Below are 22,094 nucleotides of genomic sequence, written 5' to 3'. Positions count from 1 at the left end.
AAATCATTGGTCATTAGGGAAATGCAAATCAAACCTCCAATGAAATACTACTCTATACCCACTAGAACCTAAGTATATACTAAAGAGAAATGAAAACACATGTCCACATAAAAAACATGTAGATGAATATGTATAGCAGCATTATTCATAATAGCTAAAAAGTACAAACTACCCTAATGTCCACCAACTGATGAATGGATAGTGTTATATCTATAATGGAATATTCCTCAGCCATAATAAGAAATGAAGTATTAATACATCCTACAACACTGATACCATGATGACAAACCTTGAAAACATTATACTAAGTGAAAGAAACTAATCACACAAGGCCATATTTTATATGATTGCATTTATAGGAAATGTCCAGAAAGGGCAAATCCATAAACATAAGGCAGATTAGTGGTGAGGCTGCAGGTGGAAATCATAATTGACTACAAATGAGTAAAACGGCTTTGGGGTGACAAAAACTAAAACTCAATTGTGGTGATGGTTTTACAATTTCACAAATTTCCTTAAAAATTACTGAATTGATAAATTTTTAAAACTTTTTCTTTTAAAAAGTTTGTATTTATTCTAATTTATTTGAAATGTGAAAACCAAATCTTCTAAGAAAATATAAAAGTTTCAGAAATGAATGTAGCACCACCTGCAACAGTACTGGACGAAAGCTTTATGATAAGCTTTCCCTTAAGCATACTACAGGCTGAGTGTCCCCTATCCAAAATGCTTGGGACCAGAAGTGTTTCAGATTTCAGATTTTTTAGGATTTTTGAATATTTTCATAGATATTATAATGAGCTATCTTGAGGATGGGACCCAAGTCCAAACACAAAATTCATTTATGTTTCATATACCTTATATGCATAGCCTGAAAGTAATTTTATCCAATATTTAAATAATTTTGTGCATGAAACAAAGGTTGTATACATTGACTCATCAGAAAACACAGGTGTCACCATGTCAGCCACCCATGTGAACACTCTGTGGTTGTTTGGCATCACCATCATTCTTGATTGAATTTATATGCTACTGACAAGCAATCATTTTCTTACACCTATTCACACAAAGGAACTTAACAGTAAAAATATAAGACACACCATTAATAATAGTGAAAAATAATGTATTCAAACTAAGCAGCACAGAACATCTGTATCAGCTGTTAAACAGCAACAATGGCAGGCTTTCAGTCTCTACCTACAATGCTATGTTTTGATTAAAAAGTTCCTGTACACAGTACTTTGTGAGGTGAGAAGAAACATCAGAAGCAGTTGGGGGACCAAGAAGTGGGTCCTCTAGGCATAATAAGACATTCTGCTGAATGGCCTTTTAAAATGTTTCCTGTAGTACCACCTACTTGCTTCTCTAACAATGGTTTTTGTTGAAGTCTCTCCCTGATTTTATAAACCTATTTCTTGTTCTGTTATGAATACATGCTGCTCTAGTGCTTCAAGAAGCCCATCACCATGCTGCCTATAGGCACTTGTTCTGCAGGGTCAACAACATCATCTTCATTATCACCATTATCATAATCACCTTGATTTAGAAGCATTTTAGCTCTTTGGTCATCAGTTAATGAATGAACAACTGAAGCCTCATAATCAATGTTAAACACTTCTTTGATATACCCTTCTTCCAGCTTACAGATGGACTCTGAAGATATTATTTTTTTGCATAAGGAGGTCAGACATCATTTTTTTCTCTCTTGATATACTTCAAAGTCACCAACTTGCTCCTCATCATCAATAAATGTAGTGACAGGCAGACGCTGCAGGCATACACAACTGAGTCACTGTCTTCCAAGTGCTGGCATATATGGCATCCTTCATCCTAAACTCCTTGTGCTGGCAACAGCATATATGGCAGCTTTCATTCTAAACTCCTTCTGAAAACCTTCCACACTCAGCCTCAGTTCACTGCTGCTAGCATGCTGCCCAAAAAAGGTTTTTGCATTTACTCCTCATTGATCTTAGAATACCCTGGTCACAAGGTTAAAATAATGAAACATTATTTTTTATGAGAATTTTAGCTAGAGGATGAGCAGAATAGTTGTCAAGGAGTAACAAAGTCTTGCAGTCATCATCTGGTCTAGCTTCCCTGCAAGTGCACACAAGCTGCTGGTATAAAATGTTTGTGAAACCAATCAGAAAAGATGTCCCTAGGGATCCATGCCTTTTTGTTCGCACAATAATGGACTAGTAAGAAATTCATTCCTTGAAAACAGTGAGGACGCAAGCTTTTGCCTATCACAGCAAGTTCACATTTATGCCTGCTGCATTAGCACATCCCAGCACAGTTATTCTGTTTTTTGCATCCTTAATTCTTGTAGGGGCTGTCTTCTCAGCTGTAGTCAGTGTCTTTTTGGGTCAATAATGGCAAAACAGTGATGTTTCGTCAGCATTACAGACTTTTTCTGGAGTTGATTTTCATCAGAGACAACTTGGCATATTCATCAATGAATTTCTCTGCTGTTTTTGTGATCAAGATGCTTTACCACCACAAACCTTTAAAAAAGTTAATGCTATCTTACCTTAAATTTCTCTAACCAGCCTATTGAATACTCACAGTTCCCTTTGATTTTCAGTTCATTTTAATAGATCTTTATTTCATAACCAGCATGTCCTTAAGTGGCATGTGTTCACTGAAATGCTGATGGGTCCACTCTTTCAATACATGATCAAGATCTTCATATTTAACTTTCTGTAGTGTTTTGTTTTTTTTTTTTTAATTAACTTCTGTCATCATTTTTAGCACAGAACTTCAATAGTTTAGGCCAAAAGAACAACTTTCCTGAAGTTAGGTCATATATAGTATTCATTCCAACATCATTCTTCTGTAAGAAGTTGCTCACTTACATTGTTATCCAGTTTTTCCAACAGCTTAAATTTTTGTGCTATAAATAAAATAAATGCCTCTTCTTTTTCTTATCAATGTCACCCACGAGGGTATCTGTAGGCCTTTTAAACACTTTAAACTGGAAGCTGTGGCTCACGCCTGTATTCCCAACACATTGGGAGGCTGAGGCAGGTTGATCACTTCAGATCAGGAGTTTGAGATCAGTCTGGCCAACATGGTGAAACCCCATTTCTACTAAAAATACAAAAATTAGCCGGGCGTGTTGGTGGGTGCCTGTAATCCCAGCTGCTTGGGAGGCTGAGGCAGGAGAACAGGATGAATCCAGGAGGTGGAGGTTGCAGTGAGCCAAGATTGTGCCACTGCACTCCAGCCTGAGCCACAGAGCAAGCCTCCATCTCAAACACACCCCCACTCAAAAAAAAATCTTTTTTAAACAGTATCTTTACACCAGAGAAAAGAGAGTAAATAAAGAAGCCCATAGTGGGTAATGCACAAAGGTCTTGGCCCCTTGTGGGGCATCATGGGGAACCTGCTGTTGGTGCACTGGGCCTGCACATGTGCCATTTTAGTACCCTTCATAGGTGTGCTTGTGTGGGGGAATTTGGGCATGTGTGGAAAAGATATATTGCAGTTAGAGGAGGCTGAGTCTTTCCTCTGAGGACACTGAATAAAACTGTGTGTTGTGTGCCTGCCTTTTTACTATGACCTCACATGAGGTCTTGTGTGGAATTTTCCACCCGTGGTGTCACCATACTCAAAAGTTTTTGATATTGGACCTTTAAGGATTTTCAGATTGGGGATGCTCAAACTAAATATCTACCTCAGAAATGGCTCTAAGAGACAGATATTAGCTTTTAAATATGCAGATTTTGTAAAGCTAGTTTTATTATAGAAAAATCACATAAACAAAATAATAAAGGAGAGTTTAAATTGGTAGATTCAAAGATACATACCTGAAAGATAGGCTCTGATAATCCTAGGAGCACCCTCTGAGCATTTCTAGGGCCCAAAAATCGATGTACAAGGGAAGACCAGCCCAGGGAAAAATGAAATACAATATCCTCTTGAAAATCAGAACATAACTTGTGGTAATTTAGATTATAACTGAGATCAAATTTCTGGCAAGGGATCAGTGTATGTAGTTTATCCTGTATACCAGCTGGAAGTAATGGCTTCAAATTTTCTAGAAAGAACAAAATTACAACACTTATTTTAAGAAAGAATGGTAAGTGTTTTACCTTCAATGGAACGCCTAAAGGAAAATAAGCTCTTTACCAGAGTCATGAATGAAAAAACAAACCAGACATGACCTTGTAGACATAAATATTACCAATAATTTCTTGCTGGGACTGAAGCATTAGGGCGTTTACTTCATCGGTGCATCGATCAGCCAAATTTCTTCCCATACCATCCTCTATGTGCTTATTTAATTCCTGTTAACAATGGTAAATATCCATATTATTTTTTCTCCAGAAAGCATGTAGTTTTTATAAAGACATAAAAAATGCAGTAAATGCCAAAATGGTCTTTTTAATTTAATTTAATTTAATTTATTTATTTTTTGTGTGTGTGAGACAGGGTCTTGCTTTGTTGCCCAGGCTGGAGTGCTTTGATCTTGACTCACTCTAGCCTTGACCTCCTGGGCTCAACTGATCGTCCTGCCTCAGACTCCTGAGTAACTGGGGCTATAGGAGCGTGTCGCCACGCTTGGCTATTTTTTTTTTCAGATGGAGTTTTGCTCTTGTTGCCCAGGCTGGAGTGCAGTGGCGTGGTCTTGGCTCACTGCAACTTCTGCCTTCCGGTTTCAAGCAATTCTCCTGCCTCAGCCTCCCAAGTAGCTGGGATTACAGGCGCCTGCCACTGGCTAATTTTTTTTTTGTATTTTTAGTAGAGACAGGGTTTCACCATGTTGGTCAGGCTGGTCTCGAACTCCTGACCTCATTCATGGTCCGTCCGCCTCAGTCTCCCAAAGTGCTGGGATTACAGGCATGAGCTACCGCCCAGCCTAACTTTGTTTTTTGTAGATTACAGTTCTCACTATGTTGCCCAGGCTGGTCTCAAACTCCGGGGCCCAAGTGATCCTCCCGCCTCGGCCTCCCAAAGTATTGAGATTACAGGCATGAGCCACTGTGCCTTGTCCTAAAATGATCTTTATCTCATTCTAAGTATAAATTTTCTATTTACTTTTTATACAAGATAGTTTACATTTATTACAAGAGGGCAATCTAACAGTTTCATTTTGTACTGATTGCCATGAAGACACTGAAATGCCAAACCATGAAATAAATGAGGGTATAGAATAATAAGAAACTGTCTCTGAATAATTTTATCTATACTTTAACTTACACTTTTATATATTTTTAATACATCTGGATTAGGATGAAACTCTGAACAAAATTCATCAACCAAAACAGACAGTCGACAAATTTCATCTGTCATTGCACATGAAACCTGAAAATATGAAAAATTCGGAGTTAAAATAATTAAACAAGATTATCAATTACTCAAAAAAATTAAGTTGAAAAATCTTAAAACATTCTTTTAAAGTAACAGGAATAACATTTTTAGTATTATCAAAAATAATTTCCATCCAGGTTATTTTAATCATGAAGCTATTGTTACCCACTTTGTTTGCCACCTCCTCGGTAACCTCCTTGATTTTTTTCTTAGCATCCAGTGTTAAAAGGTTCATCTGGTTTCGAATAAAGTCCAGTCTATCAATTTGGTCTTCCCTCTCTTCCACTGAATAATGCCTATTTCAGTAATAAAGAGTAATCAACGTTCAGGGTAGACTGAAGTCCTAAAGCATTTCAGCAAGGGACTCATTCATGTATTGAACCATCTATTAGCATGACCCAAGAAAAAAAAACTTGTAACATCTGAAAGGATTCAAGTAATATTTCACTTATAAAGTATTTTATATAGACCATTTGATAGAAACCACATTTCTCTGCCCATGTGGCACCTGAAACCCAGAAAGGATGAATAAGAATTCTAAGTCTTCAAACACTTCATAAATATGAACAGGCAAAACAGAATGCAGTACTAACTTTAGTTAATAAGCAGGGGTCAGCATATGGCATCTTACAAGCCAAATCTAGCCAGCTGCCAGCTTTTGTTAAAATTTTCTTGAAATGCAGCCACATCCATTCATTTACCTATTATCTATCTATGGCTGCTTTTGCTCTAAAACTGTAGAAATGAGTAGCTCCAAGACACTTTATGGCCCATAAAGCCTAGAATATTTACTGTCTGGCTCTTTTTTTGAAAAAAAGTTTGTTCACCTCCGGCTGATACAGGAAAATAAAGGTCTGAGATCCATTTAAGAAGATCTTTTACTTAAGAAGTTCCCAGGACATTATGATTATACAATCCTCAAATCACATTTTCTTTGTGCTATACTTTGTTCAATGTCCTATGTCTTTAAAAATAATTACTAATTAAATCAATCTTATAGACCAAAATTTGGGTACTACATCAAAGCAACTGAGCTAGAAGAAAGTGCTATAGCAGCACAATCTCATTAAACAGAGGCTCTACACAGGGGCTGAGTTCAAACTCAGGGTTCTGATCCTTGCATTTTATATGCTGGCAGTTCTCTGCGTTTGAACTTAATTCATTCCTAAGAAAGTACCATTATAAAGCAACACACAGGGACATGAGAGAGTCTTTGTTCCCAGCAAGAGCAAATACATTTAAAATTCCAATGTTATGACATCTTGGACTTAAGCTTTGATGTTTTTATGTTTCCTTCAACTGGCTTAAGTCCACTGAAGGTTCTATTGAGGCTTAACATCATTACTTTTGTCACATCTAGTAACATTCCATTCTGTGTTTCAAGCATACCAAGTTTGTGAGAATTATACTTTTTATCAATAATGCTGGTATTTTCATGTATTCATTGCCACCTTTACAAGGTAACAAATAGTATAAAATAATGCCATATAGTATAACATAAAGGGTACTGCTTACCGAATCAACTTTCTGGTTGGCAGGTAGCATCACCTTGTTTGTTCATCAGGCGATAAACAAACACAACTAGTATAAAATAGTGATTTCAAAATACCGATGTATGACTATATTAAAAAATGGGTTGTGGGTTGAATGCAAAAAGAGGATCACCTGTTTTGGAGTTCTTCATAAAAATCTGCTTGAAGAAATAGCCATAAAACATTTTAAAAATCACAATTCATACACAGGAATAGTGAGGTCCAGGGAATATAAATGATGTGTGCAAGGTTGCAGAATAAATATTGACACTTTCAAATATGCACTTAAAAAATACAAGTAGGCATCAGTTAAACCCACAAGGCTGATTTCACTGTAAAAAGTATTTATAGTACAACAATTTAAAACCTCAGTCTTAACAAAAGTCTGACAAAAAAAACTAACATTTTTATGTTGCAACGAAATGAACTCATACCTTTTCTCTTCAGCTGCCAGGTTTATTGAATCCATTATGTTTTTCACAGTAGCTAGTATCTGTTTAGCTCTGATAGTGTGCTGTTCAAACTTTGTTTTCACTGCTGACTGCGAGATACACTCCTGCGAGGGGCCCAAGCCATAACACATTACTGTAATTCCACCTCAACATTTTCAGGAATTTAAACACAAGAACTTGCTGTTTGTAACTTTAACCCAAACAGAAATAAAGATAGAAAATAAATGAGTGATAAAAGCACAACTTAAAATTACAAAGGTGAAAAAAATACAAAGACTCAAAAGTAAAAAGGGCTTTAGCAGCAAGTTACCATCTTTGTGTATTTTTACACAGTAATGTGCAATGGTTTGACTCTAACATTAAAAAAAAAACCCAAAAAAAACAGGGTACTATTTTCAATGTTAAAAAATTCTCTCATTAGAATTACTATTTTTTATCTGGATCACCTTTAATCCAATTCTAGTCCTTCTATCTAGATTCTTCTCATACTTGAAATAGATATAACCTAGTAAAGTTCTTAAATAAGATGTGAATTAGAACAATTCCTTATTTAAAAGCTGAATGATACAATGATTCCTGTAAGTTCGCTAAAAAAGACTTCTCTGGATTAAAATGTGAAGAATCTGAAAGCTAACATTTAACAATGTAACATCTAAAATTGTTTATAGAAAAAATATCTGCAGCTATTTAGAAGATAATTGTAATTATTTTCATTAGAATATAGTATGTACACAAAGGCCTGAATCATGCCCTATCTCATTTGTTTTACCTTAAAGCTAACAACCCATTAATAGTTGTTATAGATCAGTGTTTTATAACCAGTATTTATTTAAATAAAAAATACATCACAATGCATCACACGTATTGATGGATACATTTTGCAACATTTTTGTTTCAATTTTTTTTCTTTTTTTTTTTTTTTGAGACGGAGTCTCGCCCTGTCACCCAGGCTGGAGTGCAGTGGCCCAATCTCAGCTCACTGCAAGCTCCCCCTCCCGGTTTCACGGCATTCTCCTGCCTCAGCCTCCCGAGTAGCTGGGACTACAGGCGCCTGCCACCACACCCGGCTAATGTTTTGTATTTTTAGTACAGGTGGGGTTTCACTGTTGTTAGTCATGATGGTCTTGATCTCCTGACCTTGTGATCCGCCCACCTCCGCCTCCCAAAGTGCTGGAATTACAGGCGTGAGCCACCGCGCCCGGCCTTCAATTTTCAATATATAGAATACTTGTTATCTAAGAAATACATATAAAAATTTATATATATATAAAAATATGTATATATATATGTATTTTTTTTTTTTTTTGACAGTCTTGCACTGTCATCAAGGCTGGAGTGCAACGACATGATCTTGGCTCACTGAAACCTCCACCACCCAGGTTCAAGTGATTCTCCTGATTTAGCCTCCCAAGTAGCTGCAATTACAGGCATGTACCACCATGCCTGGCTACTTTTTGCATTTTTAGTAGAGACAGGGTTTTGCAATGTTGGCCAAACAGGTCTGCAACTCCTGACCTCAAGTCATCTGCCTGCCTCAGTCTCCCAAAGTGCTGCGATTACAACAGTGAGCCACCATGCTCATCCTATAAATATATATTTACTATGATTTATCATTTAAAGTTTATAAAATTGTTATATTACAATTTGTCTTTCGTTTTTTCTTCATGGAAAGTCAAATTCTGCACTGAAATACAGCACAGTAACTACTATAGATGTTTTACAAGAGACTTATTTTCTATGATAATTTTTTTTTAAATTAGGGATATATTAATTCTCTGATACTCCAATGAATTCATCTTCTTGAACCTCTATATATTTAGCTAATACAAATCGTGGTAATTGCTTCCTGAAGTTCATTACTATCCTTCCTTTGTTAAAACAAATGGCTTTTAAGCTTCAAAAGGCATTTACTTAATACTCTAGTGCTACATTTGTTATCCTGAAATCATCAGGATGCTACATGTGTATTCAGTGTCCTATTTATGACCTATGCTTAGCCTTCATGTCTATGAAATTATTCGAGCATTCAGAAAGACTACAATCTCCTTTGCCATTTTAGCTCCCTACTTCAGCATTTTGTTTGAGGTAGAGAAAACAAAACAGATTATATAGAGCACATGAGGGTAATTCATTTAGTCAATATTTAACTCTGAAGCCATTACTTTCTTGCATTGCCTAGCTTAATTTTTGCCCATGGTGAAGCTCATTTATGCATTAGTCATTTTCACTGATTTTGAAAAGATTAATGTAGGAAGTTATAGTATTCCTGTTCTGTACACACCTAAAGATAAAACATTCCTGGATGTTTTCTTTTTTTTTTCCTTTTTTTTTTTTTTTTCTGGATGTTTTCTTCTTTAAAATCAACAATAATTATATAATAATGAACACTTGTAAACTACTTATTTTTTAATAATTAAAAGAATGCATTGATTTTATTTTAAATAAACGCCTCGTAAATGTGTCAAATTAACTTCCGCAAAAATTATAATAAAAACAAAAATATTTTTAAAGGAAAAATATTAAAATAAAGTCGATATTCCTCGATGAAGCAGATCTAGATATCAGCAATGAAGATCCAAAATTGTAGATAACAGCACAGTGTTAGAGCTAGACGAGACAGAAAAGATCTCCAAAAGTTATTAGGCAATATAAGTTTCTTTCTGATTCAAAAAGATATAATGATGAGTAAGCATAGAGAAGAAAATAATCAATCTTCTAATTAAAAAGTATCCCACAGTGGTGCTCCCACTGATCTGTAGGATATTTAAGAGATACCTTGAAAAAAGAACATTCTACTCCAAATAAGTATGGGTAGTGTTAACTTAAATAAAGTCCCCCTTCTAAGTTATTTCCCGGCATCCTTAATACACTAATATGCTAACTAATCTCTATGGGGAACATATATACTACGCAGCAGTTCCCAGACTTAATTTATCAGGAACTCTAATCATACATTAATATTAATTTATATGTGTAATTAAAACATAAAACCAACAAACTTTTCAATTTCCCTTGAAAATAGACCCTACAAACACCTAACAACATGCCATTCATTACTGCCAACTTATTTTGGTGTATTTTCAACAGAAAAGTGCAAGAACTATACCTTTCATCTAGATATATCAAATACTAACATTCAGCCCCTTTTGTTTACTTCTCCTCTCCCTCCATACACATGCTCCATACTTTCTATCTTGTGTGAGGGCATATATATATATATGTAATATTTATATATTATATATAATAAATATCTTGCAATATATATATAAAATGTATGCCCCCATATATATAAAGAGAGGCATACATTTTTATATATACTTATGTATTATTTTCCTTCCTAAACATTTTGACAGGTCATTACTACATCACAAGCTTATTACTAAATACATCAACACTTGTCTTCTAAGAAAGAAAACATTTATTTGCACAATCACGAAACAACTGTATTCAGAATATTTACCATTGAGACAATACTATTATCTAACAAACAGTTCATGTTCAAATTTCACCTATCATCCAGGAATGCCCATTACAAAAAATCCACTGACATTTTAAATAAGTTATTTTTATATGTCTATCTCCCATCATACAACCAAAACTAGTAAGAATTAATGGTGAAATAACTGTGCAAAAGAAATTTGGATTTCTAACTTGCCTTTAGAACAATGCAGTCCAAATGCATTTTGAAACTTTCCAAATACAGTTTTAAAACAATAAGAAAATGTATTAATAGACTAACACTGATTTTCCTTTCAAAAAAGAAAAGAGACAGAGTCTCACTCTGTCACACAGGTTGGAGCACAGTGGTACCTCCATAGCTCACCATCACCACAGACTCAAACTCCTTGGCCTCCTACCTCAGCCTCTGGGGTAGCTGTGACTATAGTCATGAGCTATCATACCTGACTTTTTTTTTTTTTCCTGGTAGAGATAGGATTTAGTCTTTTCATGTTTTTGCCCAACCTGATCTCAATCTCCTTAGCTCAAGCAATCTTCCTGCTTTGGCCTCCCAAAGTACTGGCATCACTGGCATGAGCCACCAACGCCCAAGCTAATATTGATTTTCTTGATTGCTTTTACTCAATTTAATTTTCAAGTCTTGTTTAACTTAGTATTCTAAATGTTTAAAATACTTAGATCCACTTGAATCAAATGAATCGAAAGAAGTCCATGGCAAAGGTCAGATTGATAAAGGTGATGAACTTGATAGTTTTTCTTTTCACAAAAAATCTTGCAAGACTACAAAGAAAAGTAAGCAAATCCCCAAAACAAAGAGAAATGTGTGTAAAAGCCACAAGATGTGACAACACAAAGAAACCAAGAAATTAGTAACCAAAAATTGTATAAAATGAACCACAACACTTGAATTTTAAAAAATCTTACATTGATAAGGAAATGCCAAAAGGATAATTAGAAACAAAATCAACAAAAACTAAACTAGCACTGAAAACCTTGGGATACGCCCAAAGTTGCAGTCACAAATTCACAATCCTGAATCTTTTCTTCAAGAACAATAAGCAAAAAACCAATGCATCTTCAAAGTAAACAATGTTAAAGATGAACACAGGCCAGGCACGGTGGCTCATGCCTGTAATCCCAGCACTTTGGGAGGCCAAGGCGGGCAGATCACAAGGTCAGGAGATCGAGACCATCCTGGCCAACATGGTGAAACCCCGTCTCTACTAAAAATACAAAAATTAGCCAGGTGTGGTTGCGCACCCCTGTAGTCCCAGCTACTAGGGAAGCTGAGGCAGAAGAGTCCCTTGAACCCAGGAGCTGGAGGTTGCAGTGAGCCGAGATCATGCCACTGCACTCCAGCCTGGCGACAAAGTGAGACTCTGTCTCAAAAAAAAAAACCAAAAAACACAGAACTTAGTGAATGAACCCCCAAAAATGATATTTATTAAGTGATAAATTACATAAGAGCTGGGGCTGCGTCTTTGGATGATAAAACATTGGCAAACTCATTAAGGGTCTATGTGTGTGTGTATATGTATATGTAGATATACATTCATATTTAAATATAGACATGAGAAACAAGAGACTCAAACAATTTTATGCTACTAAATTATAAAATTTCAGAAATACACCAATTTCTCAGAAACCAGGAATTACCAAAACTGATTTAAGAAGTAACAAATACCAGTCTTGGACTAAAGCTGACTAAAACTTTCAACATAATTAATCACCAAAAAATATTTTGTCTCTTTTCAATACATTTAGACATAATATTTTTTGCCCAGCTGATTATGTTTAGATAAATTCAAGTAATTTTTACTGATTCTCATTTTAGATATTTCAGACTTAAAATTTTCAAACTCTAAAGCTGCACATTCCATGACTATGTAAAAAAAAAAAAAAAAAAAAAAAAAAAGCTACTGCTCAAAAGCAATTTTTTCCATACATAAATTTTAGAATCCCAAATGGACCATTAGAATAAAACACAAACTGCCAAGTTTCCTCTACAAACATTTAAAAAGAATAGTTCCTAAGTCTGTCTGATTATTGCAATCATTTGGGGAGCTTTGAATATGTATGTATATAGATTGCTAGACCAACTCCAACCCCCTGGATCTGGGGTTGGGGATATGACAGGTTGGGAGCCTGCGGTTCTGTAAAGCACATCATGTGATTCTGATGATCAGCCAGGCTTGTGAACCAATGCCCGACAGCATATATTTTATTCTTCTCATTCCCACCTCCTCAAGGAGATATTCTGGGGAAGCACAAGCTATACCATGAAGCAATATGGAAGCAATATAAATGTGTAACAGAACATTACACAATTATACACTCTATAAATGTATAATTTAGAAGAAATCAATGATAAACATACATAAAACACATATATACAAAAGTCAATAAATAAGGAAAGACAAGGAAACAGATCCTCTCCCTACATATTTTCCCCATGGTTGAAATACTGATAACAGTGGAGGAGAGGAGGCTGAGGTGGGAGGATCATTTGAGCCCAGGAGTTCGAGGCTGCAATGAGCTATGATTGCCCAACTGCACTCCAGCCTGGGTAACAGAGGGAGATCCCATTTCTTTAAGATTAAAAAAACGGTGAGGAGAGCATCAACCCTTTGGTGAAAGCAAAAGGAAAAGGAAAAAAAACAAGCAATGGTCTTTGAGTAACTGGGACTTCACGTATCCTATAGCTTGGCTTGAGAGGACATCTACCCATAATCCAGTAGCCTCGGAACAATTAGATCTTACCGAGATAGCTGGCAGTGGATTTGCTTTCTTCCAGTTTGTCTTCATCTAATAACCTTTTTTCTCTCACCAAATTAAAGATGAGAGATAGTAAGCAAAATGTTTACTTTAAAAATCCTGCCAAGTATACTCAACATTCATGTCCCCCCTATTAAGGCAGTTACTACTTATAAGAATAATTACAGATTGAGGTTTCTTCAATGCTGAAGTCATCGTGTTCATTCCTAAGTGGGAAGGTGATATGAATTATATAGGGCAAAACAGGAGTTCAGAAGGTTAACATCTAAAGAACTATTCAGTCAAATGTAGGGTGAGTTTTAATGTCTCTGAATAAAAACACTTACACTGCAACATAAGAAACTAGCCTCCCTCCCTGTCTACCACTCAGGCACTTCAGTAGTTTCCTAGAAGATTCTGAAAACGGTGAAGCTCTTTTTTACTCAATTATTCATTTAGAGTGTTTGGCACAACATATGGAGAATGGACATGTGGTAACATAGTATATAAATATAATAAAATTTTGTCAAATGGCATTAATCATGTTTTGTATACTTCTATTAGTCATGCGGCACAAAGAAAAAAAGGATAATGCTTACTTTGCTCTATTATCCATTCCAACAGCAATTACGCTTGTTTGCTCTTGTTCCAAATTATTGAATACAGGGAATTTCATTCATTGCACAACACAGCAATACTGAAACACAGTTTCTTATTTATATATAAATACATAAAAAATAAGAATAAGGAAGAAATTACAATCGCTAATTCTCAATTCTTACAAATCATTTTGCAGGGGGTTCCTTTCTTCAGACTTTCCACATTTTACTGGCTATGTCAGTAACTAAACTAAATAACAGCAAAAGTTATTGACAAAGACAAATGATAAAACAGAAGATTATGCTTTCTCCAACCAAGGAAAGAGTTTTGTATTAGGCAATACAATCACAAAATTCCTACCTCAAAGATTTGTTCAAAATTCTGAAATTCCTGTAATCTTGCCTGAAATCCTTCAGCAAGTGCTCCACCTGTAATGTACAGGCAAAGATTTAAAAACCTAGTATATAGCAAGATATATTTTCTGGTAGGCTACTGATTTTATAATTTTATATATATATATATATATATATAAAAATAGTCCATTTTATATATATATACATATAAATATATATATATATATTTTCCACCCCCCCCACCCGAGACGGAGTCTTGCTCTGTTGCCCAGAGCTGGAGTGCAATGGCGCAATGTTGGCTCACTGCAATCTCCGCCTCCTGGTTCAAGCAATTTTCCGGCCTCAGCCTCCCCAGTAGCTGGGATTACAGGCACACGCCACTATGCTGGGCTAATTTTTGTATTTTTAGTAGAGACGGGGTTTCACCATGTTGGCCAGGCTGGTCTCGAACTCCTGACCTCATGATCCGCCCATTCCAGCCTTCCAAAGTGCTGGGATTACAGGCGTGAGCCACTGCACCTGACCAATTTTAAATATTTTTATATTTAAAAAGGAAATCTATAACTAATGCATACCGCTTTCTGGCATCCCCTGTGCTTTTTGCTTTCTAGCACTAAGAACTTCCTTTGCTGAAACAAAGAAGATACGATTCTGTGCTTCTAAAGCATTTACAACTTTGAGCTCCTCCACCAAGAAATGCAGGCATCTTTCCATGTGCTGTCTGCGTACCTACAGAGAAAAGGGTATTAAAAGAATTCTAATAATTTAAACAAATATAATAACCAATGACTACAGGCCAATACTTTTATTTACAGTGATATAACAAAAGTTACCATATAACTAATGAGTTCAAAAAATTCTGATAAATGAAGTTTGATACTTAATGACAGAAAATCTTTCTCTTAACGATTCTGTCTTTTGAACATTTATTTAAAATTCTGCTGGGCACAGTGGCTCACGCCTGTAATCCCAGCACTTTGGGAGGCTGAGGCGGGCAGATCACAAGGTCAGGAGTTTGAGACCAGCCTGGCCAACATGGTGAAACTCCGTCTCTACTAAAAACACAAAAATTAGCAGGGTGTGGTGGCAGGCGCCTGTAATCCCAGCTACTGGGCAGGCTGAGGCAGGAGAATCGCTTGAGGCCGGGAGGTGGAGGTTGCAGTGAGCCAAGATCGTGCCCCTGTACTCCAGCCTGGGTAACAAAGCAAGACTCCATCTCAAAAACCAAAACAAAACAAACAAACCCTGCTAAGGTTGGGGCGAATGCATTAACCAGGCATTAGAATTGCAATGTTGGGTTCAAGATTACCACTTGGGCACACTGAGGTGAAGATTACGGGTTAGAAGTTAGGATTTAGTACTAGTCTTCAGCATTATGGCTATGATAAGGGTTCTCTATATTAAGACTTGCAAAAATAAATCTAAATAGGAATGCTGAAATATTTGAGGAAAAATAATTTATGAGTGATACTTCCTAATTCTCCAATGATTATGTGAGCCCCAATCTGAAAGAACATGGCTGTAACACAACAGTTAATGACAGGAGGATATAAAACATGATGTTACGCAAAATTCCAATGGTGGAAAAATGAAAGCAAATAATTTAACATGTGAACAGTGATGGGATAGTTTAAGTTATTTTTATCTTGTCCTCTACATATAATAATTTCATACTACCATTAAAATCAGAAATCGTCTCAAGCAAATTAAATAAATATTATTTATAGTCCAAATTCCAGATACTTTAATCTTTTTAAGTTTCTACAATTGGTGTGACAAAAATGCCAAAAAAAAAAAAAGTTGAGGATGCAAATCTTATGAAACTCAATCTGCTGGCAAGAGTACAAATTGACACCAAGCACTTTGGAGAACTCTGGTGCTATGTTTACTAAAATCTAACATATTCTTAACTTGTAATCTAGCAATTTTACCTCTAGGTACATATACCCATGGTTTACTGACCTCTGCATTACTGACATTTTGGATTGGCCAATGTTTGTTTGGGGGCCCGTTCTGTGTCAGGGCATGTGTAACAGCATCTCTAACCTCTACTCATTAGATGCCATTAGCACAAAACCCCAGTTGTCACAAAAAAAAAAAAAAAATCTTCAGATGCTGCCAAATATCCCATGGGGGTCAAAACTGTCCAACCTCCACATTGAAAACTACCTAACAAGAATGCATATATATGCACACCAGAAGGACATATACAAGCATATGCACGGTAGCATTCATAATTAAATATAGTAAATTAACCCAAATGCCCATCGCCGTGAATAAGTCAACTGTAGTATAGTCACAGATGGAATACTATACAGCAATGAGAATGCAATACAACTATGCTATGCACAATATGGACACATATGACAAACATGTTAAACGAAAAAAACGATGCAAAAGCAGATATTATATGATTCTGTTATATAAAGTTGAACAGGCAGAAAAATTAATTTAGGGGGTCAAAAGTCATGATAAATGGGTAATTTCTCTTTGGTAAGGAGGACAGAATGGAAGTTGGAAGGAGGGAGGTAAGCGAGAGGTGCTGGGGTGTTCAGAATGGTCTGCTTTTTGATCTGGATTTTGACACAGGTGTGTTAAATTTGTAAAATTTGGCCAGGCATTTTGGCTCACACCTGTCATGCCAGCACTTTAGGAAGCCAAATTGGAAGGATCACTTATGATTTATGTACTTTTCTGTTATGTACATTTCAATAAAAACTTAAACAAAAAAGAAGTTTCAAGCTTTGAAATAACTAGATAGTATAACACAATTTTCCCTCAAAGTAACTTCATACCTCGGTCTTTATCACATACCTACTTCAGGTTTTCTCTAACTATATTCTTTTCATGGAATAGCTCTTATAATTTTCTATTATATAAGCTATATTGTTTTCTCAAATAACAATATATGTGACTGTACTTCAAAACCTACGAAAAATAAATAAAATAACTTACGTCTTCCATATATTCCGGCTCTGATGCAGAGGCATCCCAACGATTATTGAGAATGAAAATATTAGGCTTGGAAAGCCGCTCATTCACTTTGTGAAAAAAATGTTTTTCCTGAAAAAAAAAAAAAAAAACTCACAGTACATTCACTGTAATTTACATTTACAATTGAAATTTTATTTTAATGAGAAAGTCTGAACCATTTAGACAACATTAACACCACTGACAAAGGATCCCAAAGCACTCTATGAGCATTAAACTTTCAAAGATGAAAAAAACTGATGAATAACAATTTTTAAAAATCATGTTATAGTTTTGAATATTAGATTATCTCAACTCTGGAAAGTTTATTTCAGATGAGTCTGGCTCCAGACATTTGGATAAATAATCTTCTAAGTCTGACAGCAGCTTAAAGTGTACACAGGTAAGGTGAAACCTAGAGTATATTCAGGTGAAGCTGGAAACAGCTAACAATACTGAAAATATAAAAAGCCTTGCCCGATAGATGGCAGAAAGGAGGAGTGGTTTATATTTTATTCAAGAGACTTAAGCATCCTAAAATTTCTGGCACTCATTCTCCCTGAGACTGGCAAATAACCATAAGCTAGAGTCATCAAGCCCTATATTGCTAGAGAAATCCAGGGAACTACACACTATAGAAAGACTAGAAACAGCCCTTCTGGTTCTATGAAAACACAAACCCCTTCATTCATGCCTGTTTTTAGAAGTTCTTTCTAATCCATGATTTGGATTTCTCTTTTCAGAATGAAAACAGACACTGCTTCATTCCCTACCACCGAAACACAATAATATGATTAAATCCTACCGTATTCATTAGTGTAGATTCAGAGTTTGCGACCAAAACGAAGACATCAGCATCCAGGCAAAACTTATCAATCCAGCTATCCAGCTCTGTAGTAACATCTGTGCCTGGACTAATGAGAGTGAAATAAAAATTGTATTATGTTTCTTAAAAAGAAAATTTGGGTTACAGAATTTTTTCAGCTTTTATGTATAATTTGAAGTCTAAAAAACAGGATTTCCACCTGTCATCTATAAGAAGCCTAGGAAATTTTAACCCAGTGATCTTTCACAAAGCAAATAACATGCTCAATATTTTAATCTTTTTAATCTTTATGCTTTAGATGGCTGAAATATAAAACTAGGCTAATGGATACTAAACAAGGGTTAAAGCAGCTATATCCAGTAAGGCTCAGAGAAGATTTAAGCCCTTATAAACACAAATAAAAACATATAAATTTAATATACCAACTACACTAGGACCTGCAGTGAAGAATTTGCCAACTACAAATCTTTGTAAAAAATTTAAAAAATTTTTCATTTTAAATGTTTGTGGGTACATATTAAGTATACATATTTATGAGGTATATGAAGTATTTTGATGGAAGCATACAATGTGTAATAATCACATAGGGGCTGAGCGCAGTGGCATATTCATGTAATCCTAGCATTTTGGGATTCCAAGGCACGAGTGCTTGAGTCCAGGACATTGACACCAGCCTGAGCAACATGACAAAACCCTGACTCCACAAAAAAAAAAACAAACCACAAAAAATTAGCTAGGCTTGGTGGCATGCCCCTGTAGCCCCTGCTACTCTGGAGACTGAGGTGGGAGGATTGCTTAAGCCTGGGAAGCGGTGGTTGCAGTAAGCCATGATTCCATCACTGCACTCCAGACTGGGCAACACAGCAAGACCCTGCCTCCAAAAAAAAAAAAAAAAATCACATCATGGTAAATGAGGTATCTATCAACTCAAGCATTTATTCTTCGTATTACAAACAATCCAATTATATTATTTTAGTTATTTTTAAATGTACAATTAAATTGTTATTCAGCCAGGTATGGCAGCTCACACCTATAATTTCAGCACTTTGGGAGGCTGAGATGGGAGGATTGCTTGAGACCAGGAGTTTGAGACCAGCTTGGCCAACATGGTGAATTCCCACCTCTACCAAAAAATACAAAAATTAGCCAGGCATAGTGGCTACTCGGGAGGCTGAGGCACAAGAATGGCTTGAACCTGGGAGGCGGAGGTTGCAGTGAGCCAACACTGTGCCACTGTACTCAAGCTTAGGTGATAGAGCGAGACTCTATCTCAAAAAAATAGTAATAAAAATCAATTATTATTCACTATAGTTACCCATTTTGGTACCAAATACTAGATCTCTTTCATTTTTTCTTGTATCTATCCAACTGTCAATCTTAACTGACTGGGTCATAGATACAACCTGGTTATGAAATAAAGCTAAATTAGTTAACATTGTATTTAAACCAAATATTTTGGTGTCATGAACATCTTCTCTCTCTTCTGTTTCTATGGATTACTTGAAACACTCATTTCCACTTAAAAGGAAAATTCATTATCAAAAACAAAATGGAGCCAGGTGAGGTGGCTGGTGTGTGTCTGTAATCCCAGCTACCCAGGAGACTGAGGTGGGAGAATTGCTTGTGCCCAGCAGGTGAAGGTTGCAGTGAGCCAAGATCATGGCACTATGGCACTGCACTCCAGCCAAAAAAAGTGGCCATCCTTAAAATTTCTTGAAATGGAATAAGACTGATGAACTGGTGCTTTTCTGTAACTTATAAAATAAAACCAATACCTTATCTCTTCCTTAATCTAGCTAATGAGAACAAAGTGGCAACTGAATGTTTTAATTTTTTATACCACATGCTAAAGTAAGCAGTATTATACTATTAAATAAACTTCCAGAGAAAATGCAATCCACATGTAATTTTACCTGTCTACTAACACCAGGTCATCTCTCAAGAGGGCACATTTTGCTTTTGGCCAAAACACACGTACAAGACAGCCAGCTTTCAAATCTTTGTCCATGTGAAGGGCATGGGCCAGTTGATTAACTGTCTAAAGCAGGAGGAAAAGAAAAAAATAAACTCCACTTGTAATAAAATTCAATAAAAATTAACAACATTGTAGTACATTTATTTTAGCCAAACAGGTGTATAAAAACTCTGAAATAAAACCTTCTGAGCAATCTTGAGAACCTGAATTTTTAAATTTCCAAGTACGAAAAAAAATGGTTCCCTCAAAAAGAACTCCAGCAACAGAATTCTAAGCAACTCCTGATACTGATACTGGTTTTGTGAAGTATATAAGTTATGGAGTCTTCATTCTTTTTGCCTACTTATATTTTCTGACTACTGAAATAAATGTGTATCACTTTGTCATATGGAAGAAATGTCATTATTAAAATAGGTTAAAATTAAATAGCTTTTAACACCCCCTAGAAAGGAATGAAATCATGTCTTTTGCAGGAACATGGATGGAGCCACAGGCCATTATCCTAGGTCAATCAACGCAGAAACAGAAAACCAAATACTGCCATCTTCTCGCTTAAAAGTGAGAGCTAGGCCAGGAGCAGTGGTTCATGCCAGTAATCCCAGCACTTTGGGAGGCCGAGGTGGGTGGATCACCTGAGGTCAGGAGTTTGAGACCAGCCTGGAAAACCTCGTGAAACCCTGTCTCTACTAAAAATACAAAAATTAGCCGGGCGTGGTGGCGTGTGCCTACAATTTCAGCTACTCGAGAGGCGGAGACAGGAGAATTGCTTGAACCCAGGAGGTAGAGGTTGCAGTGAGCTGAGATCACACAACAGAGTAAGACTCTGTCTCAAAACAAACAAACAAACAAACAAAAAAGTGAGAGCTAAACATCTGGGTACACACAGAAATAAACATGGGAACAATAACACTGGGAACTACTACAGGGGTAAAGGTGGAAGGTGGCAAGAGCTGAAAAACTACTGAATGCTACATTCACTATTTGGGTGACAGGTTCAGTTGAAGGCCAGTCTTATGCATCACACAATATATCCACATAAAAAACCTGTACACATAGGCTGGGCGCAGTGGCTCAAGCCTGTAATCCCAGCACTTTGGGAGGCCGAGACGGGCAGATCACGAGGTCAGGAGATCGAGACCATCCTGGCTAACATGGTGAAACCCCGTCTCTACTAAAAAATACAAAAAACTAGCCGGACGAGGTGGCAGCGCCTGTAGTCCCAGCTACTCGGGAGGCTGAGGCAGGAGAATGGCGTAAACCCGGGAGGCGGAGCTTGCAGTGAGCTGAGATCTGGCCACTGCACTCCAGCCTGGGCGACAGAGCGAGACTCCGTCTCAAAAAATAAATAAATAAATAAAAATAAACCTGTACACGTAACCCCCAAATCTAAAATGACAAGGAGAAAAAGAGTGTGAAGAGGACTGGAAGAGCACAGATCAGGAAAATGAGAGATGATTTCTTTAGAGTAACACAGCATACTTTGAGGCTCTAAAGTCATGAGACGTTTGAATTTTGATTTGCTAAAAATCTTAATTACAAAATAATAGTGATTCCTTCATTTATATGAATTAAAAGCTTGATTAGTATTTTCTTTTCTTTTTGAGACAGTGTCTTGCTCCATTTCCTAGGCTGAATGATCACAGCTCACTACAGCCTCAGCCTCCCAGATTCAACCAATCCTCCCACCTCAGCCATTCGGGTAGCTGAGACTACAGGTATGCGCCACCATGCTTGGCTAATTTTTGTATTTTCTGTAGAGATGGGGTCTCACTATATTGCTGAGGCTGGTCTCAAGCAATCCGACCACCTCAAGTGCTAGGATTGCAAGCGTGAGCCACTGCGCCCAGCCTTGAATAGTAT

General features: G+C 36.4%; 1 protein-coding gene across 6 annotated transcripts in view; it reads right to left on the bottom strand.

Annotated features, from left to right (window-relative positions):
- MFN1 (mitofusin 1) overlaps positions 1-22,094 on the bottom strand; it is a 45,105-nt gene that overhangs the window by 9,848 nt on the left and 13,163 nt on the right. For 5 of the 6 annotated variants that reach the window (XM_045386602.3, XM_065540214.2, XM_005546436.5 and 2 more), the window contains 10 exons: positions 20,173-20,297; positions 18,239-18,347; positions 17,419-17,526; positions 15,039-15,192; positions 14,471-14,538; positions 7,280-7,401; positions 5,483-5,609; positions 5,203-5,307; positions 4,187-4,289; positions 3,810-4,039 (listed from right to left, as the gene is read on the bottom strand). In XM_045386602.3, coding sequence (XP_045242537.1) covers positions 3,810-4,039; positions 4,187-4,289; positions 5,203-5,307; positions 5,483-5,609; positions 7,280-7,401; positions 14,471-14,538; positions 15,039-15,192; positions 17,419-17,526; positions 18,239-18,347; positions 20,173-20,297 — 1,251 coding nt within the window. Of the gene's footprint in view, positions 1-3,809; positions 4,040-4,186; positions 4,290-5,202; positions 5,308-5,482; positions 5,610-7,279; positions 7,402-13,516; positions 14,539-15,038; positions 15,193-17,418; positions 17,527-18,238; positions 18,348-20,172; positions 20,298-22,094 lie in introns of all 6 variants that reach the window. The other variant, XM_074031431.1, reaches the window with a different exon arrangement.

The sequence above is a fragment of the Macaca fascicularis genome, chromosome 2 (genome assembly GCF_037993035.2).
Source record: "Macaca fascicularis isolate 582-1 chromosome 2, T2T-MFA8v1.1".
NCBI classification, from domain to species: Eukaryota; Metazoa; Chordata; class Mammalia; order Primates; family Cercopithecidae; genus Macaca; species Macaca fascicularis.
Note: the sequence above shows the minus strand (reverse complement) of the source record. Positions and strands in the feature narration are given on the sequence as shown.